This window comes from Xenia sp. Carnegie-2017, unplaced genomic scaffold, assembly GCF_021976095.1.
Source record: "Xenia sp. Carnegie-2017 unplaced genomic scaffold, XeniaSp_v1 HiC_scaffold_22, whole genome shotgun sequence".
Classification (NCBI taxonomy): domain Eukaryota; kingdom Metazoa; phylum Cnidaria; class Anthozoa; order Malacalcyonacea; family Xeniidae; genus Xenia; species Xenia sp. Carnegie-2017.
In genome coordinates this window covers 14,327,966-14,354,787 of record NW_025813485.1, presented here as the reverse complement: position 1 = coordinate 14,354,787, position 26,822 = coordinate 14,327,966, and the positions used below count along the sequence as shown (strand labels likewise).

General features: G+C 36.6%; 1 protein-coding gene across 1 annotated transcript; it reads left to right on the top strand.

The window, feature by feature from the left end:
* The first annotated feature begins 34 nt into the window (after positions 1-34).
* Positions 35-26,642, top strand: LOC124445179. The gene is given in 24 exon segments (XM_046995886.1): positions 35-222; positions 1,904-2,144; positions 2,503-4,090; positions 4,161-6,930; positions 7,085-8,771; positions 8,922-8,944; positions 9,017-9,521; positions 9,524-10,174; positions 10,177-14,007; positions 14,289-15,242; positions 15,371-15,672; positions 15,675-16,937; positions 17,111-17,738; positions 17,805-18,341; positions 18,649-18,829; positions 19,137-19,462; positions 19,633-20,318; positions 21,101-23,362; positions 23,571-24,083; positions 24,388-24,605; positions 24,734-24,888; positions 25,155-25,631; positions 25,774-25,830; positions 26,375-26,642. Coding segments are annotated over 22 exon segments (19,941 nt in total). The 5' UTR covers positions 35-51; the 3' UTR covers positions 25,604-25,631; positions 25,774-25,830; positions 26,375-26,642.
* Positions 26,643-26,822: the final 180 nt, after the last annotated feature.

Below are 26,822 nucleotides of genomic sequence, written 5' to 3'. Positions count from 1 at the left end.
GTCCTTCTAATATTTAGTAGTTTACATGGACCTGATAGCTTAGCCTTCAAAATGCTTCTAATTGGCTGTCTGATTCTATTCTCATTTTTTCACACTAGTGATGCTGTGGCCCATCTGAGGATACATCATGGTCTAAATTGCTTTTACGATTATAACCTAGAGGTTCACACTCATCGTGGGGATAGATCTACTAAAGAACTGAATTTCAAAATCAACACCAAGGTATGTTTTCATGACTAGCGGCTAAACCTCACAATGCTTGGAAATTTTCATATAAGATTGAGTCCGTTGCAATTATTGTAATTAACAGCAATATTTTTGCTGAAAATAAGTTTTATATAACATACAGTTCAACAAGTTGCACTGTAGCTAATACATGCAGAGGCTCGACTTAATATATCATAAACAAGGTCACATTGCAGAAATGCTGGTATGAGGTAAGTTCGGAATTTTCATTCGGCATATTTTGTGGGTTTTTATGACGCCATGCTGGTGGGCCCAAAACAAAAGAACGTTGTGGTTATCTGCTTGTCGATGACATGATGGAACGCATTACCATCAAGTAGCAATAATGTAAACACGCATAATACTGAAAACTTCGACCTCATGGCAACAGTTAAATTTGTTTAATCATAAAATATGCGGGCAATAAGAAAAAAGATGTAGACATTTCGTCTGAGTGCTATATATTGCTACGCTATGAAAGAAAGACTGTTGGTTTTTTTACTGACTAAAAGGAATGTAATTATTAAGCACAAATATATAAATTAAATGCGTGTTTCGTTTTCATTCATATCAAATATCGAATTAATTTTTTTTTGTTTTTGGTGTTTGACGATTTTTTACTTGAATGAAAAACGAAAAGCGAATTTCGGATTCGGTTTTTCCAACATGGTTTTTTAATTTCAGCTGAAAACGAATGGCGGAATGGTACACGCATAAATTAGCTATGACATCAAACTTCCGATAAAGCATGTGCCAATGACTCTTTCTATTTATGTTTGCTCAAAGAAACGGCTTGAAAAATGACCAATTTCGTTATTTGACGAGTGCCTGAATTTTTTCTACATTCATTCGAGTTCAATGCACTAAGAGATATTTAATATTTTATTTGCCAAGGCCTTAATTCAGAATGGAAAACCTAATTTAAAATAAATCCTTTGTCAAATGATACTAAGGAGTGATTAATTTTTTGTTCGGTGTTTTGTTAAAATACTAAGTGTATGCCAGCAAGATTTGAGATTTGAATACAATATAACACTATTGCACGGTTCAACGGTTCAAACTGTGAGTGTACTTTCGCGTTTAAAATTTAAAACAAAGACGAGTTTGTTATCAAAGAAAAGTTGAGTGGCATGTGAGAGGGTTTTCCTCCTCTCTGTGAGAAGAAAAAGTAGTTTTCATACTTCCGTTGTATTTGAATAATTTATTTTGACGAAATATAAAGGAAGTTGCATGCGAATATGCACGTATGAATTGTGCGGTTTTCAAAGTTTGTCTTTCGTTTAGTCTGACCAATCGAATATTTTAGAGGGAATTCTCAACATGCCTAAAAAGAAAATTAGCTGTAGAGCAGTTTCTTATAAATACGCTCTAGCACTCGATGTTTGGCGGGCGGGAGGGCAATGTTCATGTTCTTCCGTATTAAGTTTCTTTAAAAATCGATTTTCTCTGGATTAAACATGCATACAGGAATATTCCCCCCTGCTATGAAGGCAAGCTACTGCACTGGTGGTTAGGAAGTTTTTACACATCTTTTACTGGACTCGATACACCAATACGGACATCAACTTAAGAACCATTGAAACCCTTTATTATAGTTGATAAATGCGGCTCTAAATGAATTTTTTATTGTGAAAAACTATCATATTTTTTTGGTTTAAAATTTACTAATGTTTTCCAGATCAATGTGATCGTAATGGATGATACGACATTGAAGAATAACGATTATGTTGCAAAGTTAACAATACGCAGTCCTCGAGTCGTACGAACTCAAGGTGGTCGAACCATCAAACACGTTGTTGATCACAATCTAGAAGAGCAACTATCCAAGCCGTTCTTCTTTACACAAGATTCTAAAGGAATGGTTTCTCACGTGTTCTATCCTCATGATGACATCCCTAACCTTGTAGGATTAAAGAAAGGTAACTAAAGAATATATTAAAAGTTAAGGACTTATATGTCCATCTTTGGATGGTAAATACAAATTTTGTCCTTGAACTACAAATCAAAAAATCGTGTTTAAAGATACCTTTGTCATTTGCTTGTTGTCCAATGATTTCATTACGAATATATAATAATGTGTTAAATTTATTGTTTCTGGAGCTTGACCTGTTGTCACACTGCGTAACAGGTCGCTTATTAACGGTTTACTTAAAGAAAATTGAGGTGAAGTGAAAACTTTGTTTGATAGTACTTGGCGAGTGCTCCCTTGGCTAGTAAAAACCTGACTGATGTCGATTTATCAAAAATAAAATTTATTGAGGATTTATCATGTTTTAGGAGTTGTAAGTGCATTTCATTTGAAACTTCACGATGACTTTAATGTGACGTCATTCAACACCAAGGAAGAGGATGATTCTGGTGTACACGTGACCTATTATGACATCATTCAAAGAAACGTATCTCACGCTGATTTTACAAAAAAGTGGAGTGGTGATGATTTTATTGAGCATGCTGATGGCAGACCTGTGGAAGGTAAACAGTATGTTAAAAGTCACTACAATTCAGCTGTAAAAATTGAAGATAACATCATTAAATCAGTTAAAAGAACACATTTCTCACAACTTCATGACAAAACTGCGTTCAAATATCCTGTCAATAATCCTGATTTTAAAGATCAACCAGATTTCAATTTGAAAGCTTCAGGAGAAAGCCACCTGACACTTCTCAAATGCATAAGCAAATCTCAAAGGAGTAAACGATCAACAGGGCAGCAAAGCGTCAAGTCGGTCTTATCTGATTTAAAACAAGACACTCTCACTTGTTCCCATTTTCATCATATTCGATGGTCAGATTATGGCGATCCAAAAAAACCAACGCGAACTTTTTACGAATTACTTCGTTGTTACTCGGATCCTTCAGTAAAAAAGAACGAATTATCACAATGTGTAAAAGAATTTCATTATTTGGCACGACTGAGCGACGATGCTCACCGAAATATTGTTCAACTTGTTCTCTCAAGATCGCATCAAAATTTTTCGACTTGGTCTGGACTGGTAGGAGCTCTCGTGGTCAAAGGAGACCATCAAACACAGAAAATATTGGCGCATTTACTAACAAGTGACAATCCTCGTCCTTTGACCGTGAAAGAACATTCTAGTTTGATTGAGGCAGTTTTCTTTATACCGGCCGGTCCTTTGTACCCGGAACTGATACATGCTTTGATGTATCTTCATAAGAATAGCAGCAAAAATGACGAAGTGACTGTCCGTGCCATGTTGGTTTTGTCTGGTTTAGTTCGTCGTATTCACGAAGCAGGCTACAACCGATCATTATCCGATACCGTTGCTCGCCATCTTCTTTACAGTTTTAAAACACACCCAGCTCGTTTCCATGACGATGAAAGTGAATCACACGAGACATATTTACGTAATCATCTATGGGCTTTTGGCAATCTTGGTCATATTTCATCACTGTCAACGATTATTCGTCACTTGGACCACGACAGTTCTGGTATTCGCTACTCGGCAGTATCTGCTTTGAGGAAACTTCCACCTTCTCAAACTGACCATCATTTACTGCTAACTTTGAAAAAAGATTATCATAGAAGTGTAAAAGCTGGTGTTGTAGAAGTGTTTCTTGAAAGACGTCAAAATATTACGAATGAAATGCGAGATGGGATTGAAGATGCACTTTGGTCTGCTGAAGAAGGCGATGAACTTGACGCAAAAATCACTGAATTTTTAGAAAAACATGGCGAAGATTCCCATCATACTATAAAAAAACTTCGAAAGCGAAGAGAAGCGATTCGGAGGAAAAAGAGAGCGCTAATTCCTGCGCTCAAACCTCGCGAATTTGTTTTAGGTCCTAAGAAAGAATGGATGAAAGGTTTTGGCGGTAAACGCGCAGGAGCTGAAGCCTTGATCAGGTAAAATCTCAGCTATGAGGTCATTGGTAAGGTTGTTTTTACTTATATCATTCCTGTAATTTATTTCCAGATTTGTGAATCAAGTAAAACTACAGATCAGCATATTTGGCGGTAAGTTTGAAGTAGACTTGGATAATCGTGCTCTATTTCGTGCGCATGTCCTGCAATGGAGTTTTGTTGTCCTTTCCGGCAAGGCAGCTTTCAAAATGGCAGCGCGATTCAAGAATGACATTCCCAAAGATTTAATTCACTCCATTGCTGATTCGGCAGATGATATTCTTTCGAACATCGACTCCTTGACATCCATCTTTGCTAAACATATACAAAATTTTATTGACAAATTAAAAAACTATCTTCCATTAGATGCTAAAGCATTCTTACAGTTCATAGAGAGAACAGTGGAGTTCCTTCGTCGTTCTCTTCAAGCAACACGCTTTGGTAAAATCTTTAGTAATATTGCTATGAATATAAAGAAAGCTTTGCGTTCTAATGAGTTATGGACAAGAATTGCTACTGCAGTCAAGACTCTTCTGCGAAATCTTAAAAACTTGCAAGTCTCCAACAGTTCATTTTCCGAAGCTTTCAAATTCCTGACAGAATTGGTTGATACCATTTTGAAAATTAACGTCGATCTTCCTCGTGGTTTTCCTGTTCGTTTCAACATCAAAGAATTTCTTCAACATATCTCCGGATCATTTGATTCTGTTGGAGATGCGGTTGCTGATTATTTCAAGAAATTGGGAGTCGATGTTCCATCGGAGTTTTTTGAAATGATTCATTTTAAATTTTCCCTGCGCTTTCCAGTTTCTCTTGATGAGTTCAATACTGTGACAACAGCTCTAATTGATTTCTGTAACCAATTTCTGGGAATGCTTGCAGAGTTTAGAGATATCTCGAGAATTGAATTACCTCGTCCAAGTCTACCACAGTTTGCAATCCCTGGCGAAAGTAAACTTTTTCATTTCGGATTATCGTTCGATTGGCAAGTTCGTTTCAATTTTAATGTTAAATTTTCTGACTCAGGTTTTGAAGAGCTGAGAAAATTTTTTCAATATTTGTCTGAAATATTTGATCACTTCGATGATCCAAGTTTTGACTTGGAGAAATTTTTCCAAAATATTTTACCAAGTTTTAGGAAGAACTTAATATCGGTGAACCCTGGTTTGTACACGAACACTACAAATCTCAAAATCGAAGAATGGTTTCAGAAAATTTTGCAGAACTTTCAGAATATTCTTGTCATCGAAGATGGAAAATTATTAAATTTTAGCGAAACTGGGGAATTTTTAAAAGAACTTTTAAAGGAGATAGGACGATTTTCAAAAAGAGGTCTCATAAACATTTGTAAATTCCAGGACTTTATGTTAAAATCCTCTGGTAAATTGCTAAAGTTTGGCGAAAATTTAGAAAATGGAACAATAGTTTCAATAAGAAAAATTGAAGATGAAGCACAAAATGTTTTATCAGAAGTCGTGAATGTAACGATTTTTGTGGAAGATCTTATCAACAAACTTCAACATAATCTTTCCCTCTCTACCAAGACGTTCGTGAATAGGTTTTTGACAAACTTGGAGTTTTCGCTGCAAAATGTTCATGACTTAGCTGATAACGTTGCAGAGTTTGCTGGAAATGCAACGAATGAACTGTCGGGATTTTGCTACAAAACTGCTGATTTGTCAGGGGAAATATTGGATAATATTCAATCTGAAGCGAAAGATGCAGTAAAAGAATTAACTACATTTATAACTACCAACTCACGGGGTATCAAAGATTTTATAAACCGCTTCAAATCTGTGGTCAGAAATGTCGAAAACTGGCAACAACAAAATTTGCGAAAACGTCTTGGTAAGTTTGTGCGAGTTTCCGAAACGCTTGAAGAATTTTTGGCTTTACTGAAGAATGAGAATAAATTTTGGAGAAGGGTTCACAAAACGTCACGTATTATTAACGAAGTAGTGGAGCATTTGAACAGATTGCCTGAACATGCTCAAAAAGCACGTGAAGCTGCTGACAAAGTTGCTGACTTTGCTGTTAACGCTCGACGATGGGAGAGAGAAATGAACAGGTTGAATTTGAGACGTAAGTTCAAACTAGATTTCGACAAGCAACTTCGTGAGCTTTGTAACGAATTTCATAACATTGCCAATGAAGGAGTTCGTGAGATTAAAGGCGATAACTTGTTCAAGAGAATCCGCGAGTTTGTAACAAAAGAAACAGATTCCTTAGTTGAACGAGGAGTTGCAAAACTGAACCTATTGAAAGAACCACTTGTCGAAGTTCGTGCAGAATTGACAAAAATTTCTGAATCTGTTGCCGAAGTGGAAGCGGTGCTCATTGAAATAAAGCCATTTTCAAATAATTTTTCACCAATTCTTCGAGAAGTTAGTCACTTGCCCAACTGCTCAAACATAAACTTAATATTCAAAAATATTTTAAGCAAATGTAGTAAGAGCGCAAAAACATTTGGAAAAGCGTCGTATGGCGAGTACAAATCGTTGAGGAATGAAGTGAAAGTCCTTTTTGATCTTTTGCCCAACGAGTGGGAAAACTTAAGCTTAAGAAAATGTGTAAGAGGTGGAACTTGTCTATCGCAGGCTTTTATCATGCAAGCACGAGAACTTTCAAAAAAAATCAAACTTTTAAAGAAGAAAATTGACAGCAAAGAACTGTTGGAGAGCTTACAACCATGCGAATTAGCTGTTAAAGATGTTTCCGATGTTGTAGATAGAGTAAGAAATATTTCAAAATTAGTGCAAGAATTTTCACTGAAAGATGAAATATTAACGATAAAAGACTTATCTCGCAGGATAACTGGAAAATTTTCACATGATGACAATAAGGTAGAAACTTTTCATGTGTTTATGTTTTCATAAAATATTTTTTAATAAGTGTCGTCTCAAGTCAAGCTAGTGCTCGGGGACAATTATATATTAGATCTTAGATGTAGATTTTCCGTTATTTCTACTGACCTGTTTTTTTCCTGTACATTATTAGATTCAAAAACGCTCCGTCAGTGATTTGATGAAAAAAGTAAAAGATTTTGCACAGAATATCAAGAAAGCCAAGGAGACGAAAATGAAAATTGAAAAACTTGTGGAGGAAGTATTTGGCAAACTAAAAAGTATTTACTCTGAAAACATCAAACCATTCCAAGATAACTTGCAAAATGTCCAGAAAAAATTGCAATTAGCCTCGGATCTCAGTCGAAAAACGAGCATCATTAATCCTAGTCTTCAAGCTGTAGACAATGTTGTCGGATCTATGACTGATTTCACCAAGACCGCTCAAAATGTTGTTGTTCCATTGCGAAGTACTATTCTTGATTTATTTGACAAAACATCTGACTTCACTGACATTTTTGATGACCAACTAAAGGATTACGGTGATAAAGTGACAAAGGCTTCTAATGATGTGAACGGCTTTCTTGATAGAATTATATCATTCTTGAATAGAATTCAGTTGAGACAAAAAGGTTTGGACATTCGAAATTATAAACCATGGAATCAATATTCCTATTGCTCTTCGGAAGTATGCTTAAGATTTCTACGTCGCTCGTCAAAGTTGTATTTAAAGACAGTGTTTGTTTGGAAGTTCCCTCATCTTGATGACTTGTCTTCATTCCGTTCAAGTGGAAAGTGGTTGGTTCCAGGTCTTTTTGATGATTATAAAGTTCGCAGCATTGCTCCATTAACCAAGAACGAAGTTATACTGGGCATGCGTGGTATCGCAGCAAACACCAATAAGCCTTCTCTATTAGTTATTGTTGACATCAGGTCATCAAATCCTCAAATTGTCAAGATAATTGTTCTTCAAAACAATGGTAAAGAATTTACAGGAGACATGGGTGGTCTAGCGGTTGTAAAGAGTACGTACCTTTGGATGAGTGGTGGGGGAAATACTCTCTTTGCAGTAAAACTGTCGGATGTTCGAAATAGTATGTCAATCACAAAGCCATCTGCGGTAAATATTGGAGAAACTAAATCCCTTTCTCACTCGGCCACATCATTGTCCTACGACAGTCGTGATAGTCGAGTATGGGTTGTTGATAGCGGAAATTTCAAGGCATTTTCTTACGATGTAAGTCCATTTGGTAGAATATTGTCAAATAAACGTACAGTAGAGACTGGGCAACATGTACGTGGCTTTACAATTGTTCGACAATTTGGTATCGACTATGCTGCTGTGGCAAAGTGTGCTCTTGTTGTTGCTTTTCAATGTAGACTTGAATTCCACAGTCTTAAATCTAATGTATTGGATGAATCTACAGTTCACAGAGTTGTAAGAACTCCCACGGGTCTTGAAGCCGTACAGACAGTTGATTCTGAGCATCTTGTCACCGCATTTTCTAGTGGTACATTCGCAGAGAAAGATAAAATTGAAAGAATCGCTGGCGATTTTGAGGATAGATTTTTCAAATTCAAGGTACCAATTCTCTCGACTGGTTTTGACATCACTGAAAATTGTCTGTTCCTTAGAGTTGGCTATGATTGGATTATTCCAGCCAAACGTTTGTTTTCTTTTGGAGAAATGAAATGTGGTGAGCGCAAGAAAATAAGCAATTTTGATCTATCAATTGATGCAGATGTGTACAGAGCAGAACTCGAGCATCGAAGAAGACGACGAGGGCCTTCCACAGAAAGTGTTGCATGTTCTTGGAATTTTGAGGGTGAACCCAAAATAGGTTAGTGCAACATCTTTTCGTAAAAATGAACGTGAACTTGTAAAATGGGATCATTCAATGTCTTATTTCAAATTGTAAGCATAAAATCTGAAAAAAGGGTTCCATGTTTTTCGCTGTTGAGAGCGTTTTCATTTGTTTTTTCTGGTGTAGTTTTGTTAAACACAACTTTACTCGTGAGATATACGTAGGTTGTTTTTTTTCATGTAGACAGAGTAAAGCTAAATGCCATAAATTTTAAATTTTAGGCTCTTTGCCTATATCCTCGCCAATATTTGATTGTTCCCGTGGTTGGAATAGCAGTTGTTTTCTACTTTGGTGTTGATGTTAATTTGTACGCCAACTACAGGATCTCATTGTGTCTTCGTGAGAAGGAAGTCCGTCTTGCGCTCATTCCAGGGGCCTGGGTTAATGTAGAAGCTGGAGCAAGCCTTGTAATTCTCATAGTTGAAGGAGGAGTGAGTGTCGAAGCGAGGTTGCTAGAGACTTACTTCATCCCAGAACTTGCTGTACGGGTTGATAAATGGCCATTACGGGCATGTTTGCGAATGAAGATGCAAATGACACCATTGTCGATACGAGTATGGTTATGGTATAGATTTTTACTTTGTATCAGGATCCGAGTCAAGAAATGGTTTCGAATTCGCATCTCGATACGCTGGTGTCGTAAGAAAACATTTGCAGAATGGAGTTGGTCCACTCGCTCTATTCACAAAACTGTTGTTAGCACTTGCAAGCGTGATAAAGATACCACACCCCTGGAATAGGGCAATGTAGTGCAAAGCAAGTAGCCAGTAAAAAGTACTTCGTCCAATGGCGTGGATTTGCGGAAGATACAAAAATTCAAAATTATGTCGTAATAATTGGCTCCATCCGAGGTTCTGGTGATGATCATTTTTCTATTCACGGTGAAAGACAAAGCTTGCTCGTTACAGATCTTAACATAATGCATGGACGACCTGTGTATGTAGGTGTATATGCCTACAATGGTTTGGGTATGAAAAGTCCTATTGCTCATTGTCCTATGTTTACAGCAAAGCGACGATCTCCAGTTATAACATTTGTTAATGATGGTGAAACTTCTAAAGACCTTGATTTTCAATCCGATCAGACATATCTAGCTGTACATTATGGATTTGTAGGTACATTTGGGGATCTTTCCAGCATTAAATGGGGGGTATCATCAAGGCCAAGATGTACATTCTCTAATGATGAAGCTGACGTTTTAAGCATGCGAGATATTGGTGAAAGTTATGTAATTAAAAAGACTGAATTGAATTTACCAAACGGTGGCAAATATTACATGCGAATTCAAATCACTGATCTCTTGGGAATGGCTACGATAGCCTGTAGTGATGGTGTTACAATAGACACTACTCCACCGATACCACGTGGCTTTGTTGTAGGAAAAATGGCATGGGTTTTGTTCCTTCTCTTCGACGTGTTTCTGGGAAATTTCAGGATTTTCTAGATATTGAAAGTCCCATTGTTCGCTACGAGTGGAAGCTAATGGACGAAAAAACAGGAAGTGATGCAACATCATTCGTCATGATACCAATCACACAAAGATATCCATTACTTTTTGATTTAAACTTAATTGCAGGCAAAAAGTACACAGCATTACTTAAAGGAACGAACGCTGCTGGTCTTTATGCAACAGTAAATGTATCTGGTATTGTTCCTGATAACACTATTCCAACTTGCAATGGTCGTCCTCTTGACGTTCTTACTCCAAATGATATCTTTGATAAAGACTTTGTACGCGATCTCACTAATCTCACTGCTATGTTTTCATGTAAGGATGAAGAAAGTGGCATCCGTTTCATTGAAGCTGCTGTTGGTACTTATCCAGGTGGGGAAAATGTTCATCCATTTGTTAATCTTGACAATTTGACCACCTTTAAATCGCATCATTCTAATGCAACATGGGTGACATTCAGCGATGTTAACCTTACGTCATTGGTGAGGTATTATATTACAATAAAATTTCAAAACAATGCAGGGCTTATTAAGACAATTTTTACAGATGGGATATTAATTGATACAACCAGTCCCACGGTTTTACCTACGTACATCAGAGATGGACTTAAGGGTATTGATGCTAGATTCAGCTCACAGGTGGACGAATTTTCAGCGCACTGGGAAAATGCATTCTCCGATGCAGAAAGTGGTATTGGTGAGTTCTTTGTTGGACTGGGTAAGACACCGGGCTCAGATGACGTGACACCAATGCGAAGCAATGGTTTAAATACCCAAGCAATAATTAGCAGTAGCTCTTTGGAGAGTGGTGTAAAGTATTATATCACAGTAACTGCATGTAATCGAGTTCATATGTGCGTTAATGGAAGCAGCAACGGAGCTATGGTAGATTTTACACCACCACATACTGGTACAGTTATAGCTGGTGATAGTGGTCCACCTCTTGAGGTCACGTGGATTAACAAAGCCGCCTGGGCACGTTGGTACTGGTGTCCTGCCGACAGGGACAAGCTTAAGATAACTGATGGTACATGTAATGCGTTAAGTTTCTACGATAACCATTCAGGAGTCAAACATTTTGGACTATCTGTTTTCTCATATGATTCGGCAAAGCTCATTACACCTGTCAAAACTGTTGGAAGGGTTGCAGTAAGTGGGATTCACGTTGCTATACCTAATGGAGCATTTTCAGTCGTTGTTGAAGCTGAAGACCGTGCCGGAGTGAAGTCAAATTCGGTATCAGAACCATTTATAGTTGATGTCACACCTCCTAAAATATTAACACTTCATCATGGGAGGAAGGGACACAAAATAATGTTCACTCGTAATTCAAGTCATGTATTTTCCGCCTATTTTGAGATGGAGGAGGATTATTCTAACATAGTTAAATACAGTGTAGGAGTATCATCGTATCCCCAAGGTAATGATGTCATAGGATTTGTTTCAAGTCAAATAAATGATGTTGGCAATGTCGTTAAAGTGAATTGGACATTATCCGATTTCATAAAGTTGATGAACGGTCGAAAATATTACATTACTGTCAAAGTTTCCAACTCGGCAGGATTATCATTTGTTTCTTCGTCGACACCATTGATTTTTGATGACCAAGCTCCTTTCGTAGCATACGTGTTTGACGGATGGGATACCATAGATGCTCGATATCAATCATTTTCTAACATTTATCGATTACATTGGTCTGGTGTCACGGATTTCTCTGGCGTAAAGGAAACTAAAGTATGTTTAAGCTCAAGACCAACTCTCGTTTGTGACGTACATGCCTTTGTAAAGATACCAAACTCTTTAACATCTTACACTTTCACAAATCTCAATCTTCAATCTGGATCGTATTGTTTTGCTCACCTACTACTTACAGATAGAGCTGGTAACGTAGGTAGCTATTGGACCAATGGTGTTTTACTTGATACCAGTCCTCCTGTACGAGGTAGTGTATTCAATGGAAATCAAGGTACGAATGTTTTATTTCAGCGTGAGAATAACATACTTTATGCAAGATGGCAAGGTTTTTATGAAAACGAAACATCCATTGACCATTATGAATTAGCATTTGGAACGTCACCAAATACTTCTAATATCCAACCATTCACTGATGTTGGCTTACACACATCCTCTGTCAGCTCAAACTTACAAGTGTCTGAACTCCAGAATGGCATTACTTACTATGCACGAGTCATTGCAGTAAATGTAATTGGTGTTCCATCGAAAATTGCAACATCGAACGGGATTATTGTGGATTCCACTCCGCCTGTGTTCAACAGATCAATTTATGATGGGGCTGTTTTCGATCATGACTACACAAGTCAGACGAACTCGCTGAGTGCAAGCTGGCGTTGTAAAGATGCTGATTCTGGTATTGCTCGAGTACTTATTGGATTTGGTACTTTGCCTGGAATGGTAGATGTCGTCTTTTACCAGAATGTTTTACCCTACCAAACCACGTTCAAGATGAAAAACATTACTCTTATCCACGGTTTTCGTTATTTTGCTACGGTGAAGTGCATAAACCATGTTGGCCTTCAAACAGTTATGTCTAGTGATGGAGTTACTCTTGATTTAACACCGCCTCTCATAAGTTACATAAATGATGGAGATAATTTGTACCAGGATTATAAATACATGGCACTCGGTCCAAAAGTGAATGCCAACTTGCAATTTACTGATCCAGAAAGTCATATTGCAATCTACAGGATCGCCATTATTGATGTTGCCAATGGCTTAAACATTTACGACCCTTTAGCAATTCGAGGCCTTGAGAGACCAACCAGGGTTTCATTTCCAGGAAATCTTCTAGTACACGGCCAACGATACGCCTTTAAAGTTGAAGCTCAAAACGGAGCTGGCCTTAATACAACTGGGGTGAGCAATGGTTTTCTTGTCGATGGCACGGGACCAGATTGTTTTAACGTAAATGATGTCACAACAGATGGAAAGCGATCAAGTTATATTGGGGAAGTTAGGAAGCTTATCATATCATTTCATTGTAATGATACTGAGACTGGGATAAGATCGTATCAGTTCGCTATTAAGGATATCAATACGGCAAACTACATTATGTCATTTCATACTATCAAAGGTATTTCCATATATTCGACTCGTGTTGTTGTTGATGGATCAGGAAGACAAGCGATAGAACTTCAAAATGGTGGACGCTATGCCGTAGGAATACGTGCAACTAACAATGTGTTTTTGAGTAAAGAATATTGGACATCTGGTGTGGTCATTGATACAACACCTCCTATATTTAGTGATGTTAAAACTTTGTTTCGTGTTCAAATGAATGGCATCTTAGTAACATGGCAACTTCATGATTTGGAAAGTGGTATCGAAAGTCTTTCATGGATGATCGATACATCTCCTGATTTGGAAAATCCTCAAAACTTTAACAACATTTCTCACAATGTTTCTCGCTATCTAATTTCCAGCGTTTCGTTTAAGCTTGGTCAAACTGTGTACATATATTTAAGAGCTTCGAATAAAGCTCAGCGTTATTCTACATTTGTGACAAGTGGGGTGGTTATTGATCGTAGCCCACCGTCCCCAGGATTGGTGTCTGCAAACTTTGTTGTCCCTGCTAATTATGATGGTAATCCTAACGTGACTTACAATGCTTCGTTTGTTGTGAAATGGAGCGGATTTGTTGATATGGAGAGTGGATTGAGAAGTTATGCTTGGGGAATATCATCATCTGGCAAATTGATTAAAAATTTAAGTGATGCTTATTATTCACCAATAAAGTTTACAGGTGAGTTTTTATTTGATTTTTTAATTGAACTTTGTTTTCTAGTAGGATTTGTTTGGAAAGTTTATATATTACTCGTTTTTATCTAACGATATTTTTGCATGTGTCGACACTTCTATGATGGCCATGTTCAGCTTTCTTTATTAATAAATTTCACGATTGGCTTATTATAATTCATGTTACTGCAATACCAAGTTATATTTTTGCACATATGTCATATTAGTTTAAAATTTTGTATTTCACTAACCAAAACATTCATTGATTTTGTATACATTTTATCTCAGGCACAATCAACGGTTATGTGATTCAAGGTCAAACAATTTACTCTGGTCGAAAGTATTCCGTATGTGTCCGTGTTATGAATGGTGCAGGGTTATCAAGGACCAGCTGTTCTAATGAGTTCTTGGTAAGATTAGGTAAATTTACACCAGGCATTGTTTACGATGGTCCTTTTGTCTATGACAGAGACTTTCAACTTGATGACAAAGCAGTTTGGTTACATTGGAGCGGTTTCAAAGATCCTGTTTATGGTATAGATCATTATAAATGGTGTTATGGAAAGGCAACTAAGCAAGCAGGTGACGATTTTAATTGTTCGTCACCTTTAACTAAAGTTAATCCTCCATTGAAAACAACAGCTCATCAGTTCCACAATGTTTCTTTACTACATGGAAAACATTATAGTGTGAAAGTAAAAGCTTCCAACGTACGTCATCAGACTGTTTCAGCTTTCTCAGATGGTTTTACAGTTGATCGCACTGGACCATCTTCTGGAGTTTTTAAAGTTGGAGGATCACATGGTACACGAGTGGTTTATATTGTTGACGTTACTCCTCCTATCGTCACGTGGTCTATGCATGAAGGTGAAAGTGCTATGAAAGAATATCAGTTTGGTATTGGAAGTGCTCCTGGGAAAGATGACTTGTATTCATTCATGAAACTGGATGGTGGCAACCTATCGCTTGATTTCGCTGAAATTAATTTTAATTTATCCCATGGATTGATGTTTTACCTAACTGTGATTGGTGAGAATGTTTTGGGCCTGCAGTCCACCATGACCTCACCACAAATAATCGTTGATCGACTACCACCCACGCCAGGCAGTGTTAGAGATGGAAATGATACCGTTGATGTGGACTATCAGAGTAATTTAAATCAGTTATCAGCATCGTGGGACGCTTTCCTTGACCCAGAAAGTGGTGTAAATGAGTATTCATATTGTATTGGAACCTCCCCAGGTATAGTTATTTTGCAATTTATACTTTATGGGCATTCAGAGAGCTTGCTACGAGTATTGTACATTGTCTTTACAAAAGTTTTTATTTAATTATGAACAATGCTATTTTCATTCTGTTTTATTACTTAGATACCTGTGATATCACAAATAAGACTTCGGTTAATCTCGATCGTCATGCCAAACTTGAAGTTGGTTTGGAGCAAGGAATTAGGTATTTTGTGATAGTAACTGCGGTTAATGGAGCTGGTTTGTCAACGACAAGTTCTTCAAACGGTTTTGTTATGGACGCTTCTCCTCCAACAGTTAACCGAATTGTAGCGACGTCGGTTGTTGCACTTCAAATAACTTCAGGCAACAAAACTGCTAAAACTGATGACATCGTTTCCAATGAAGAAACGTTAACGGCAAACAACATGAACAGTAATGTGAGCATCTCAAATATTTTTGCTATATTGACAAATCCTTGAAGATCTCAGCTGTAATACATTCTGTGTTTGATCATGAGAGTGATATTAAGAAAATAATCATTTGCGCCACTACTGTTAAAGAAGATTGTGATTTATCCCGATGGCAAGTCGTTCAACATGTCAAAGAAAGAGTAGATATAATCTTTAAATTTTTACTCAATTCTGGAACAGTGTTTTTCTTGAAAGTCAAAGCCGAGAATGGAGCTGGTCTGGAGACAGTTGCCTTTTCTAGAAAAATTCTAGTTGATACAACTCCACCTCATAGGGGAACTGTTAAAGTTGACGATAAAGTAAAAACAGTTTTCCTGAACGAAGAAAAACTTTTTAGTGCGTCCTGGTCAGGCTTCTATGACCCTGAAAGTAATATCAAAGAATATGATTGGAAAATCTGCTTGGCAAATCAACAGACCAACTGCTTATCGGCATTTACAAGTTCTGGTTTAAATACAAGTCTTGTGCTAAATGATCTTGCTTTGGAACCTTTGGCAGAATATCAACTTGTCATCAAAGCAGTAAACATAGCTGGACTTGAGATGATAGGGATTTCTAACTCTTTTGTAATGGACAATACATCTCCACAGTCGGGCATCGCATTTATTGGAAGTGTTAATTTTAAAAATAGATTGTACCAGAGCTCATTCTCGGAAATCTTGGCAAGTTGGCGAGGATTTACAGATAAAGAAAGTGGTATTGAACGATATGAAGTTTGTGTTGGTTTAAGCTCTGGAATATGTGATGTCACACCGTTCCGAGATTATGGTTTAAATAATAGAGCCACTGTATTTAACCTTAACCTTACTCATAATGAAACATATTATGTTACTGTTCGAGTAACTAATGGTGCTCGACTTACTTCAATTGCAACCACCAAAGGAATCACTGTTGATCTGACTTCTCCTGTTGGTGGAGTCATTAGGGATGGTGAGGGAACTGATCTGGATATAACCTTGCATGATACATTCATCAGAAGCAATTGGGATGAATTTTCTGATCTTGAGTCAGGAATTTCGATGTACGTAGTTTGTGCAGGTACCATTCGTGGCTCCTGTGACGTTTTACCCCTGACGTCACTTGGAATATCATTAACTGCGATGTTGCAAATCAATCCAGCTGTCAGCTCTGGTACAATCGTGTATGTTACATTGAAAATTTATAATGGAGGTGGAGGTATGACTGAAGTGTATTCTGATGGAATCTTAATTGATAGCACTCCACCTGTCGGTAGCAAGGTAGGTTTTTCAGGAATCACCCACCTTTTTTGATACTACGTTTGGGTTTATTACGGGGGGGGAGCTGTTTGCCAAGTTAGGAAAGTGACAAAAACGGACTTTATTGGATTTGATCAGTATCAAAACTTGTCAGCTTAGGTTACTATGTATTTTTATGTTGTTTATTTTATTAGGTTGAAATTACTTCAGAGATAATCTCTGCAGGAGAAGTTTTATACCTTACCAACAAAAGAAATATTTGTTCATCATGGTACTTTAATGACAACGAGTCATACGTAATAAATTATCAATATTCTCTCTGTTGGAAACATAATATCGGTGATTGTCCTGTTTCAAATCGTAACCTTAACAACAAAACATCTTTATGCATCGAAGAACCGTCACTTACTGAAGGTCAAAGCTACGTAATAAAAATCATTGCTTTGAATGAAGTTGGACTTTCCACGAGCTTAACTTCATCTACTTTTATTATTGATACAACTGAACCAGACATTGGTGAAATAAAAGTTTCAAATCCTTTGGGTAATCATTATATGTTTGTCTCGTCCGATATTATCGCGCGGTGGAGTGGTTTTGTTGATCTTGAGTCCGGAATCTCGAATTATTACGTATGTTTGGGGACAAAACCAATGATCTGTGATGTTTCAAAGTTGAAGGCTGTCGTAAACACCTCAAGTTATGCGTGGTATAATTTAAGTCTTGTTCACAATGAAGAGTACTTTGTGTCGCTCATGAGTGTAAATAATGCTGGTCTTTCCACTAATTTAACTGCATCGCAACCAGTGACGGTGGATAAGACAGGTAAACTTAAAAATAATCGTAAACTAGTGTTATCCATTTTCTTAAAATGTTGATATGTTTATTCAGCACTTCTTCCAAGTCAAGTATTTGATGGCTCCCACTTGATGACAGACGTCGATTTCCAGGAAAGCAGTCAACGTGTATCAGCCAATTGGTTTAAAGTTGAAGACCCCGAGAGTGACGTCATTAGTCTAAAATGGTGCGTCGGTTCCAGTCCCGGTTCATGTGATTTTAAATCCAGTGCTTCTTTGGAAATTAGTGCTACTAAAATATCTGCGTATCTTGATCAACCTGTTGATAATGGAAATCGTTTTTACATAACGTTAAATGCAACCAATGGAGCTGGTGTTGAGACCATTATGGCTTCCAATGGTGTTACAGTTGATTATACACCTCCCACAGGTGGATTGGTTATTGATGGTACGGATGCTGATGTTGACTATGTAAAAGATGGTGATACAGTGCATGGTCGTTGGTTAGATTTCCAAGACGTGGAAAGTGGCATCCAGTCATATCAGTTTGCTTTATGTCAGAAAGAAAATGTCACGTTTTGTCCGAAATCATTTTCAAATACAGGAATTCAAACCAATATAACTATTACAGGTTTGTTTACTCATATGTCAAACTTAATTTTATCGATTTTTACTACACAACACTGCCCCCTCTCCCTCATAAGGTCATTGAGGAGTGTAATTAAAAAACACTGCCCACTCTCCCTCGTAAGTTTTTACTACACAGCACTGCCCCTCTACCTCATATGTTTATTAAAAAGTTTACTAAACAGCACTGTCCCCTCTTTCTCACGTGTTCGGTGTTCATGAAGATGTAAACAACATTGCACCTTCCTTCATTAAATGTTCAGAAGCACTGTATTTGAGGCTTTGAGCGTATGTTGATCTATTACTTGCAGGTTTAGAGTTGGAGAATGGTGTAGCATACGTAATCATTGTTCGAGCTGTTAATAATGCTGGCTTAAGTAATCGTGTAAACTCAGATGGATTTATAGTCGATGCTACAGCCCCGGAATCAGGACGTGTTTTCATTTCTTCATTGCTGCCGTTTACTTCGATATCTGATCATCTTTCTGTGAGGTAAGCAGTAATTTAGCATCATGATACATATGGAAATCATTTCACGAAAAGATATAGAGCTGTTGTCGTAGTAGAATGTTTTTATAAAATTATTCGTCAATTAAAGAATTACTTCATTTAATGTAAAGCAGGGGGGGGAGAAATACGAGTTATGTCTGTCTTTATATGTCTACCTATTGTCCACGTTTTATCCACCTTTTTGTCTATTTTTTGTCCACTTTTGTGTCTACTTTTCTTTTCTGTTTATACTTTTATGAAACAGAAAAATGTTTTAAAATATTCTCATATATATACATCATTTGTGTAGGTGGCAAAACTTTTTTGATCCCGAATCGGACATCGCTCAATATGAAATTTGCCTCGGTACTACTCAGGAAACTTGTAATGAGATTGATTTTCAATACGTTGGAAGGAAAACAAATCACACTCTCACCAAACTTCGCTTGCGTCACCATGAAACGTATTTCGTCACAATTAAAGCCACAAATAAAGCAGGAATGTCGACACTTGTATCTTCTGATGAAATAAAAATTGATCTTACTGCACCGCTGGTAATAAAGCAGATCGTCGAGCACTCCGCTGACATAAATAACAATTGTTCCAGTGGTGTTGGAAAATGCAATACTACTCAAGGTACAAATATGCGCAGATTGTCGTTACTTTCTTTAGATATTTAATATTTGAAATACTCTATGTATAAGTACGAGGAAAGTAAACTGAAATTATCTTATCTTAACTTACATTCAAATAAGTTTACATAGCTACAGTTATTAAATATAGCTAAATGCCCAATTTGTTTTTAGACACGAAAGCAAGTTCCCCTGTATCAATCACATGTAGCAAAGAGATTGTCAAAGCATCATGGTTACAATATGAGGACAGAGAATCTGGAATTTTTAAACTTGAATGGTGCGTTGAAAGTCTTAATGGCGAGTGTGACATATTACCCTGGGAGGATTTGTCAATCAACTTAACTGAAGTTGCTGCAATTGTCTCTCTTGAGGATCATTCTTTCGTTAAAATCGCTGTTCGCTTTACCAACGGAGCAAGAAATACTTTAGTTATCAAGTCGGATCCTTGTAGTCCAATGAAAGCTTTTCCTTCAGGCTTTAATGTTGTAGAAGTTGAAAATTTGAATAAATCATCGTCAGATATTGATTATCAGGCCAACACCGAATCAATAATCGTGTCATGGTTTTCTCGAGACAACACATCATCCTTGTTTTCATCTATACAGGCAGCGTTGACAGAGAAACCAAAATATCCGAATGCCACTGAATCCTTTTTCAAGAAATGGCATGACGAAACATTTCTTTTCAAATTTGTCGATATTCCACGTGGAAAGCAACACATAAGGTTCAGCGGTGATAAACTCAAGCCATATACTGTTTATCGTTCTCTTGTTAGAAGTTGCAACAAAGATCAATTGTGTTATGATTCTGTGAGTGATGGAATCATGATTGCGCCAGATGCACCATCTGCTTTTAAGGTAGGAAAGCGGAAAATCTTAATACAATGGAAACTTAACCTATAACGGTTTTATATAACGGTTGTGTTTTTCAGTCTTATAAAACGGTTGTGTTTTTCAGTCTTAGCCATATAACGGTTGTGTTTTTCAGTCTTATATAACGGTTATGTTTTTCAGTCTTATATAACGGTTGTGTTTTTCAGTCTTATATAACGGTTGTGTTTTTCAGTCTTATATAACGGTTGTGTTTTTCAGTCTTATATAACGGTTGTGTTTTTCAGTCTTATATAACGGTTGTGTTTTTCAGTCTTATATAACGGTTGTGTTTTTCAGTCTTATATAACGGTTGTGTTTTTATGTCTTATATAACGGTTGTGTTTTCAGTCTTATATAACGGTTGTGTTTTTATGTGTTATATAACGGTTGTGTTTTTATGTCTTATATAACGGTTATGTTTTTCAGTCTTATATAACGGTTGTGTTTTTCAGTCTTATATAACGGTTGTGTTTTTCAGTCTTATATAACGGTTGTGTTTTTCAGTCTTATATAACGGTTGTGTTTTTCAGTCTTATATAACGGTTGTGTTTTTCAGTCTTACGTGTCTAGTTACTAAATTCTTTCACACACTATGTAAAATTATCGTTTTGTGAAAGATATTTATCATGTGCACATCTTCAAATATTGTTGAAATTTTGTGGGTAAAAGTTCACTCTTTTGTGTTTTTGTGATTACGTAAGATTTTTCTCTTGTATGTAATGCTTGTTTTTTCTTGTTCTTTAATGATGTGATTCTTTGTCACGCAGATCGATACAACCGACACAATTGCTGGCACACAGCAACAGAGATGGCAAAAGTACTTCACGATCCCAGAAGTACCTCGTAGTATGGTTGAAGAAACTTACTACATCCCTGATCCATTATCTTTACAAGTTAAAGCACACTCTTCAAACGTGAGTAATGTCAACTCGTCGGTGAAGCAAAATCTAGAAATTACTTACCAAGCAAGCGTTTACCGAGTGTTATCTGGACAAAATGAAACCCGAAATGTAACAATTAATATCAAAACTATATTCAATCATTCGTACATCCATAATGATAATAATGTTTGCTGCAAAAAGACAAATGATAATCCACGAGTTGTTCATCCCGATCGACAGATAAAACCAGTTCAAAGAACCAACGCGTTTGGTTTTTCGATAAGCAGTTTAAATCATGGCTTACTAGCCGTTTCTTCGAAACATTCTGCCTATATTGTCCCCACATCTTCAGATGAAACAACTCTTTTTACTCTCGTTACTTTGAATTCAAGTTATGAGAAATATGTGAAAGTTTCGGGAAAAAATGATTTAGTTTTGCTGTCTGGAGATGGAAAATTGATGGTATTTAAAATTGACGAAAAAGATTTAAAAGAAACAAGCAGAATTTTGATAATTACAAATTGCAATACAACATCTTCCAACAAGGCCGCGAGTTGTGTTAAAGGTGCTGAATGGTCTACATCGAGAACTGTTGGGGAACAGTTTGGATTTGATGGCACTAGTACAATAGCTGTGAGTGGACTTCATCCGATTGAGAAACATGGAGTCGTTGCACTTTTTACAAACGAATCTGGAGATTGGAGATTGCTGCAAGTATTGGCACCAAATAAAAGCTCTTCGTCGTCAATACGCGTAATTGCCATTAATAATGATTTCATAGTTATTGTTGGGTCCGAAATTAATGTGTACGCGAAAAAATTCAACGATATTTGGAGAAATGATAAAAAACTTTCACGTACTTTGTCAAATGAAGTTATATCCGTCGATAACATGTATTTGACAAAGAAAAATGAACTTTTTGTGTTATCGGTGAAGAATCGACGCTTGTTGGTTTTTCATTTGAAAACTGGAAGTGGAAATGATGTGGTATTAGATTGTCGATACATAGTTTCACCACTTATATTCTTGACCGGCTCCTTAGATGTAATGGAAGGGAACACAACAATTGCCGTTATTGGTATAATGTCCTCAGATGGACAAGATGGGTGCGAAATATTGATGTATGAAAATAAAAAAAGCTGCAAACGCATAGGAACAGTTGTCACAAAGACTGGACCACGGTACGACTCAGGTCAAATGGGTGCATCAGTAGCAATTGTGGATCAAATGGTGTTCATTGGAAGTCCCGGCTTACTGACTTGGCCGAGCAGCTATGTCGAAGCGGGGACTGGGCGCGTATATGCTACGACCTTTTGCAACCAAAATTCTGTCCGTAGAAAATTGTATGGAAACAAACATCATATCAACTGTCAACTTTGTGACTCCGACCATGAAGCGTATCCTGGGTTTGAAGAAAAATGCACTAATTGTAATATGACAATATGTGTGAATCGTAACGTTCTGAACTTTCGAGTTTCTCATTGTGATAAATATCCTTGCGAGGTCATTCACGATCGATTAATAAAGCAAAATATTTCTCAAGACAATATAACCGTTACAGAGTTTGTAGAAGATTTTGAAGAAGATGGATTCTACCAGCCTGGCTCAGAAAATAGCTATTTTATTCGCATCACACAGAAATCTGTATCAGGTCTTGTAACGGTATCTGATAGCTTTCCTTTCTCACTCGATAACACTTCACCTGAGGCAGGATTAGTCTATGATGGTTTAGGTAGCGATGAAAACCGAAACTGTTCAGCCAATACCACGCTTAGCTCTGAACATCAGTGCTCCAGTCGAAGTCTTTCCGAGACTGATTTAGATTACACGAACAATACAGCATCTATTAGCGCTCGCTGGATTGATTTTCGAGATAACGAAAGTGACATTGAAAATGTGTTTTGGTGCATTGGTTCCAAGATACTCCGAGACGACATAATGGCGTGTGAAAACGCAACAAGTCATTCCAATCAAACATTAACTGGTTTGACATTACGCCATAATGAAACCTATTACGTCACTGTGTTGGCGTGTAATTACGCTGGGTTGTGTACTGCACGGTCAAGTGATGGTGTTCTAGTTGACACCACACCGCCTGTAATATATTTTGTAAGAGACGGATTGATAGGACCAGACATAGATTTTCAAGTAAGTTTGTTTTCTTGTAAGAAATGTGCAATACGAAATGAAGTTAAATGCAACAAATGAACATTTTAAGTATTCATAACGTTGGAACTATTCAATACTTGTTGCTTATTTTAGTAAAGGGTTTTAATTATGCAAGCTCAAATGTACTATAAGAAAAAGCTAAGTCTATATTCAGTGCAATAAGTTCCTATATTGAATTTTCACCAAGGTATTCACCAATATCATATTTGGTAACTGGGAAGCTGAAGATCCTGAGAGTGGAATTGTTTCTTACGAAATTGGATGGGGTTCATCGCCTGGACTTGATGACGTTTGGGAGTTTCAAGAGATCGGCAACGCTAAAGCATACTACGCTAAATTCAGCCTCGGAGACCTTATTAAAGGCAATAAATATTACATCACTGTGATAGCAATCAATGCTGCTGGTTTAGAGTCGGAATCGATGTCTTCTAATGGAATTGTTGTTGGAAGAACGGAATTCATTTTTGCTAAAAACGATTCCGGGTCATTCTTCTTTGACACGGTGAATGTCAACGCAAACGAAAGCATGGAAAACGATTCTTCCAAAATTGGCAACACGTTTGGTACGTTGGATGTACCTTCTGGTGCTGTAGATGAAGAAGTGAAGTTTCAAGTATACAGTCTTGGGGAAAAGGAAATGAAAAATGGTACTGATGATAATACGACAATTGTTGATCCACAAGTAGTTACACCACCGAAGGTAACGATACTTATTCTGGAAAATATTTTATATGCAAAACTGAAAACTTACTTAATTTGTTTCATTTGAATCTTTGATTTCTATGACTTTTTTGTTAACTGAACACCAGTGTCATTCTCTTTCGTTTTTTACATGTTCATATCAAACAGCTTGAAAGGCTTTCATCATTATACAACACGAATATTGCAACAAAAACATTGCGACACGAACGTCATTAATGCGTTTCCTTGAAATACATGAATACATACATCATACATGTTTTCGTGACTTTGTTTTGAGAGTATTCTATTTCTCTACGATGTAGCATTTTAAACTTGGCAACTACAGTTTCCAAATCAAAGCATACGAACCAAAGAACAACTCCTTAATGTCTAAATATCACTTCAAGAAGCCCGTTACCATCACGCTTTTCTATGATGTTGATCAAATGTTAAATGCCAATAAGAAAACTGTCAGCAACGATGTGACAACAAATGACGTGAACCCTGTTCTTTTACTGTGGGATATTACTAATAAAACCTGGTATGTTTTACTGCAATAAATGAGCTAAATTTTCACGTGAATATTTAGGATTTATTGTAAAATACGATGTTAGATTTATATTTCAAATTTAAATGTTTTTTATATATAACAAAACTGTTTTACATCAGGTATGATGCCTCTAAAACGTGTCCAAAGCCATGGTCGCAAGTTGATCGTGCAGCCAAATTATTGCGAGTCAAAGTTTGTCATTTAACTCAGTTTGCGCTGTTCTGGACATTTATTGCAGAATACGGAATTGTAGAGTTTGAGAGAAGCTATAACGGTAACAATAAAATTTATTGCTGCATCTGAAAATTGCACGTTAATATATTATATCGTAGTTATGGAGATTAAGGTATAGCCTTCACTGTCTCGAACCGTAATATTTACTTTAAAGTACGACTACATTGTGTACACGAGGCCAATTATCCCTCGACTTCATTGTTTGTACCACCAGCAAATATATGATGGGGACACTTCTAACCAAACAGTAGATAATGAGACCACTTTATAGAATGTGGTGACTAATTTCATGGTTGTTTTCTATAGTTGACTCAACCTACAAGTCTCATCAAGCAGTTGTCGAAGATTACAATAATATTCTGTACAGTCCTCAAAAGTATCCTCAACAGATTATATTTGATGTAGCCAGACGAAAAGGCTCCACTGGTAACGTCACTGTCACGTGGTCTGTCTCTAGTCACATGGGTGCAAGGATTCCATTTTCCATCTCTCCATCGAGTGGTGTATTGAAATTCGCTGAAGGCCAATGGAATTCTTCTGTTGAGCTAAATTTTGGCTCTATGCCATCGCACATGAGTGAAGTAGTTGTGATTTTAGAGCTTCTCAACATATCTGGTGGTGCGATGTTTGGTAATTTGACAAGCTTGAGAATAATATTTCCTCGAAAAATCAAGAAAGTGATGATAAAACCTGGAAGATTCTTGTTCCCGTTCTTGCGTCTTCGTTTTTCATTTTCCTCCTTTTCGTCATCATAGTTTTTCTTGTATTTAAACATCGTCGAAGGTACGTTGAACATTTATGAATGATCGTGTAAAGAAACTAGCACACTTGTCTAGCTTTCGCCTGTACATAATGATTGATTAATTTTGTTGGGTAATGTGATTTTGAACTAGAATTTGCTCATTTTAATGTTTGTGTTTATCAGAAATAAAGAACTACAGCCATCGTTCAGGCGTAAAGATGATTCTTCCCTTGGAAAAGCGTAAGTACCTGGTGAAATTATCACCCTGTAATAAATGACTTTAGCTACTACATAAAGTTAATTAGCTACTATATAGCTACTATATATAGTTAATTAGCTACCATATAGCTACTATATAAATTTAATTAGCTACTATATAAAGTTTATTAGCTACTATATAAAGTTAATTAGCTACTATATAAAGTTAATTAGCTACTATATAAAGTTAATTAGCTGCTATATAAAGTTAATTAGCTGCTATATAAAATTAATTTCTATTTAACTGTAAAGGCCTTCGTTTTCAATGAAAACAAAATTTAACTTAATCAGCGAAGATAATTTTTGTTTTCTCCTACTGGAAATGCTTGTAAACCAACAGTAGAAGATAGAGTTTGACGTTCGCAATTTTTTTTAATACAGACAAAATTTAACGAAGCTCTGTGCTAGATTAATTTAGGCATTTTGTGTTAATTTGTAAATTAGCTCCCGTATAAAGACAACCACAAAAAACTTTGATATATTTTACATTGATTATGGTTCTTTAAGCAATTACTTTATTCTTTAGGAAAAGTAAATCAGATGTACATGAATATGATTCTCGAAATAATTTGGCGGAAACCTCATTTATTAACAAGCCAGGACATTATAATCCTACTGCTGTTTCTGAACAATCGATGGAATAATTTTAAGACCGACTGACAAGCGTTAATGAACAATGATTTACTTAATCATACATTAAAAAGCCTTTGAAATGGCTATAAAATTTAATTGTAGTTTATTAGTATTGTGATTATATTTAGAGGAAAATAAAAACAAATTGTCTCAAAATGTAATGGCCACTTGTTTTTTATTCAAAAATAAACAAGTTATCGTTTGTCCATGTAATTAATAAATACACAAATACGCAAAAACCTAGCGATATACTCTTAACTAAAAAGCGAAGATCATGAACGTTTGATGGATTGTAAAGTTGCATTTTACTTTTTTAAAGTTCTATTTGATTCAATTACCTT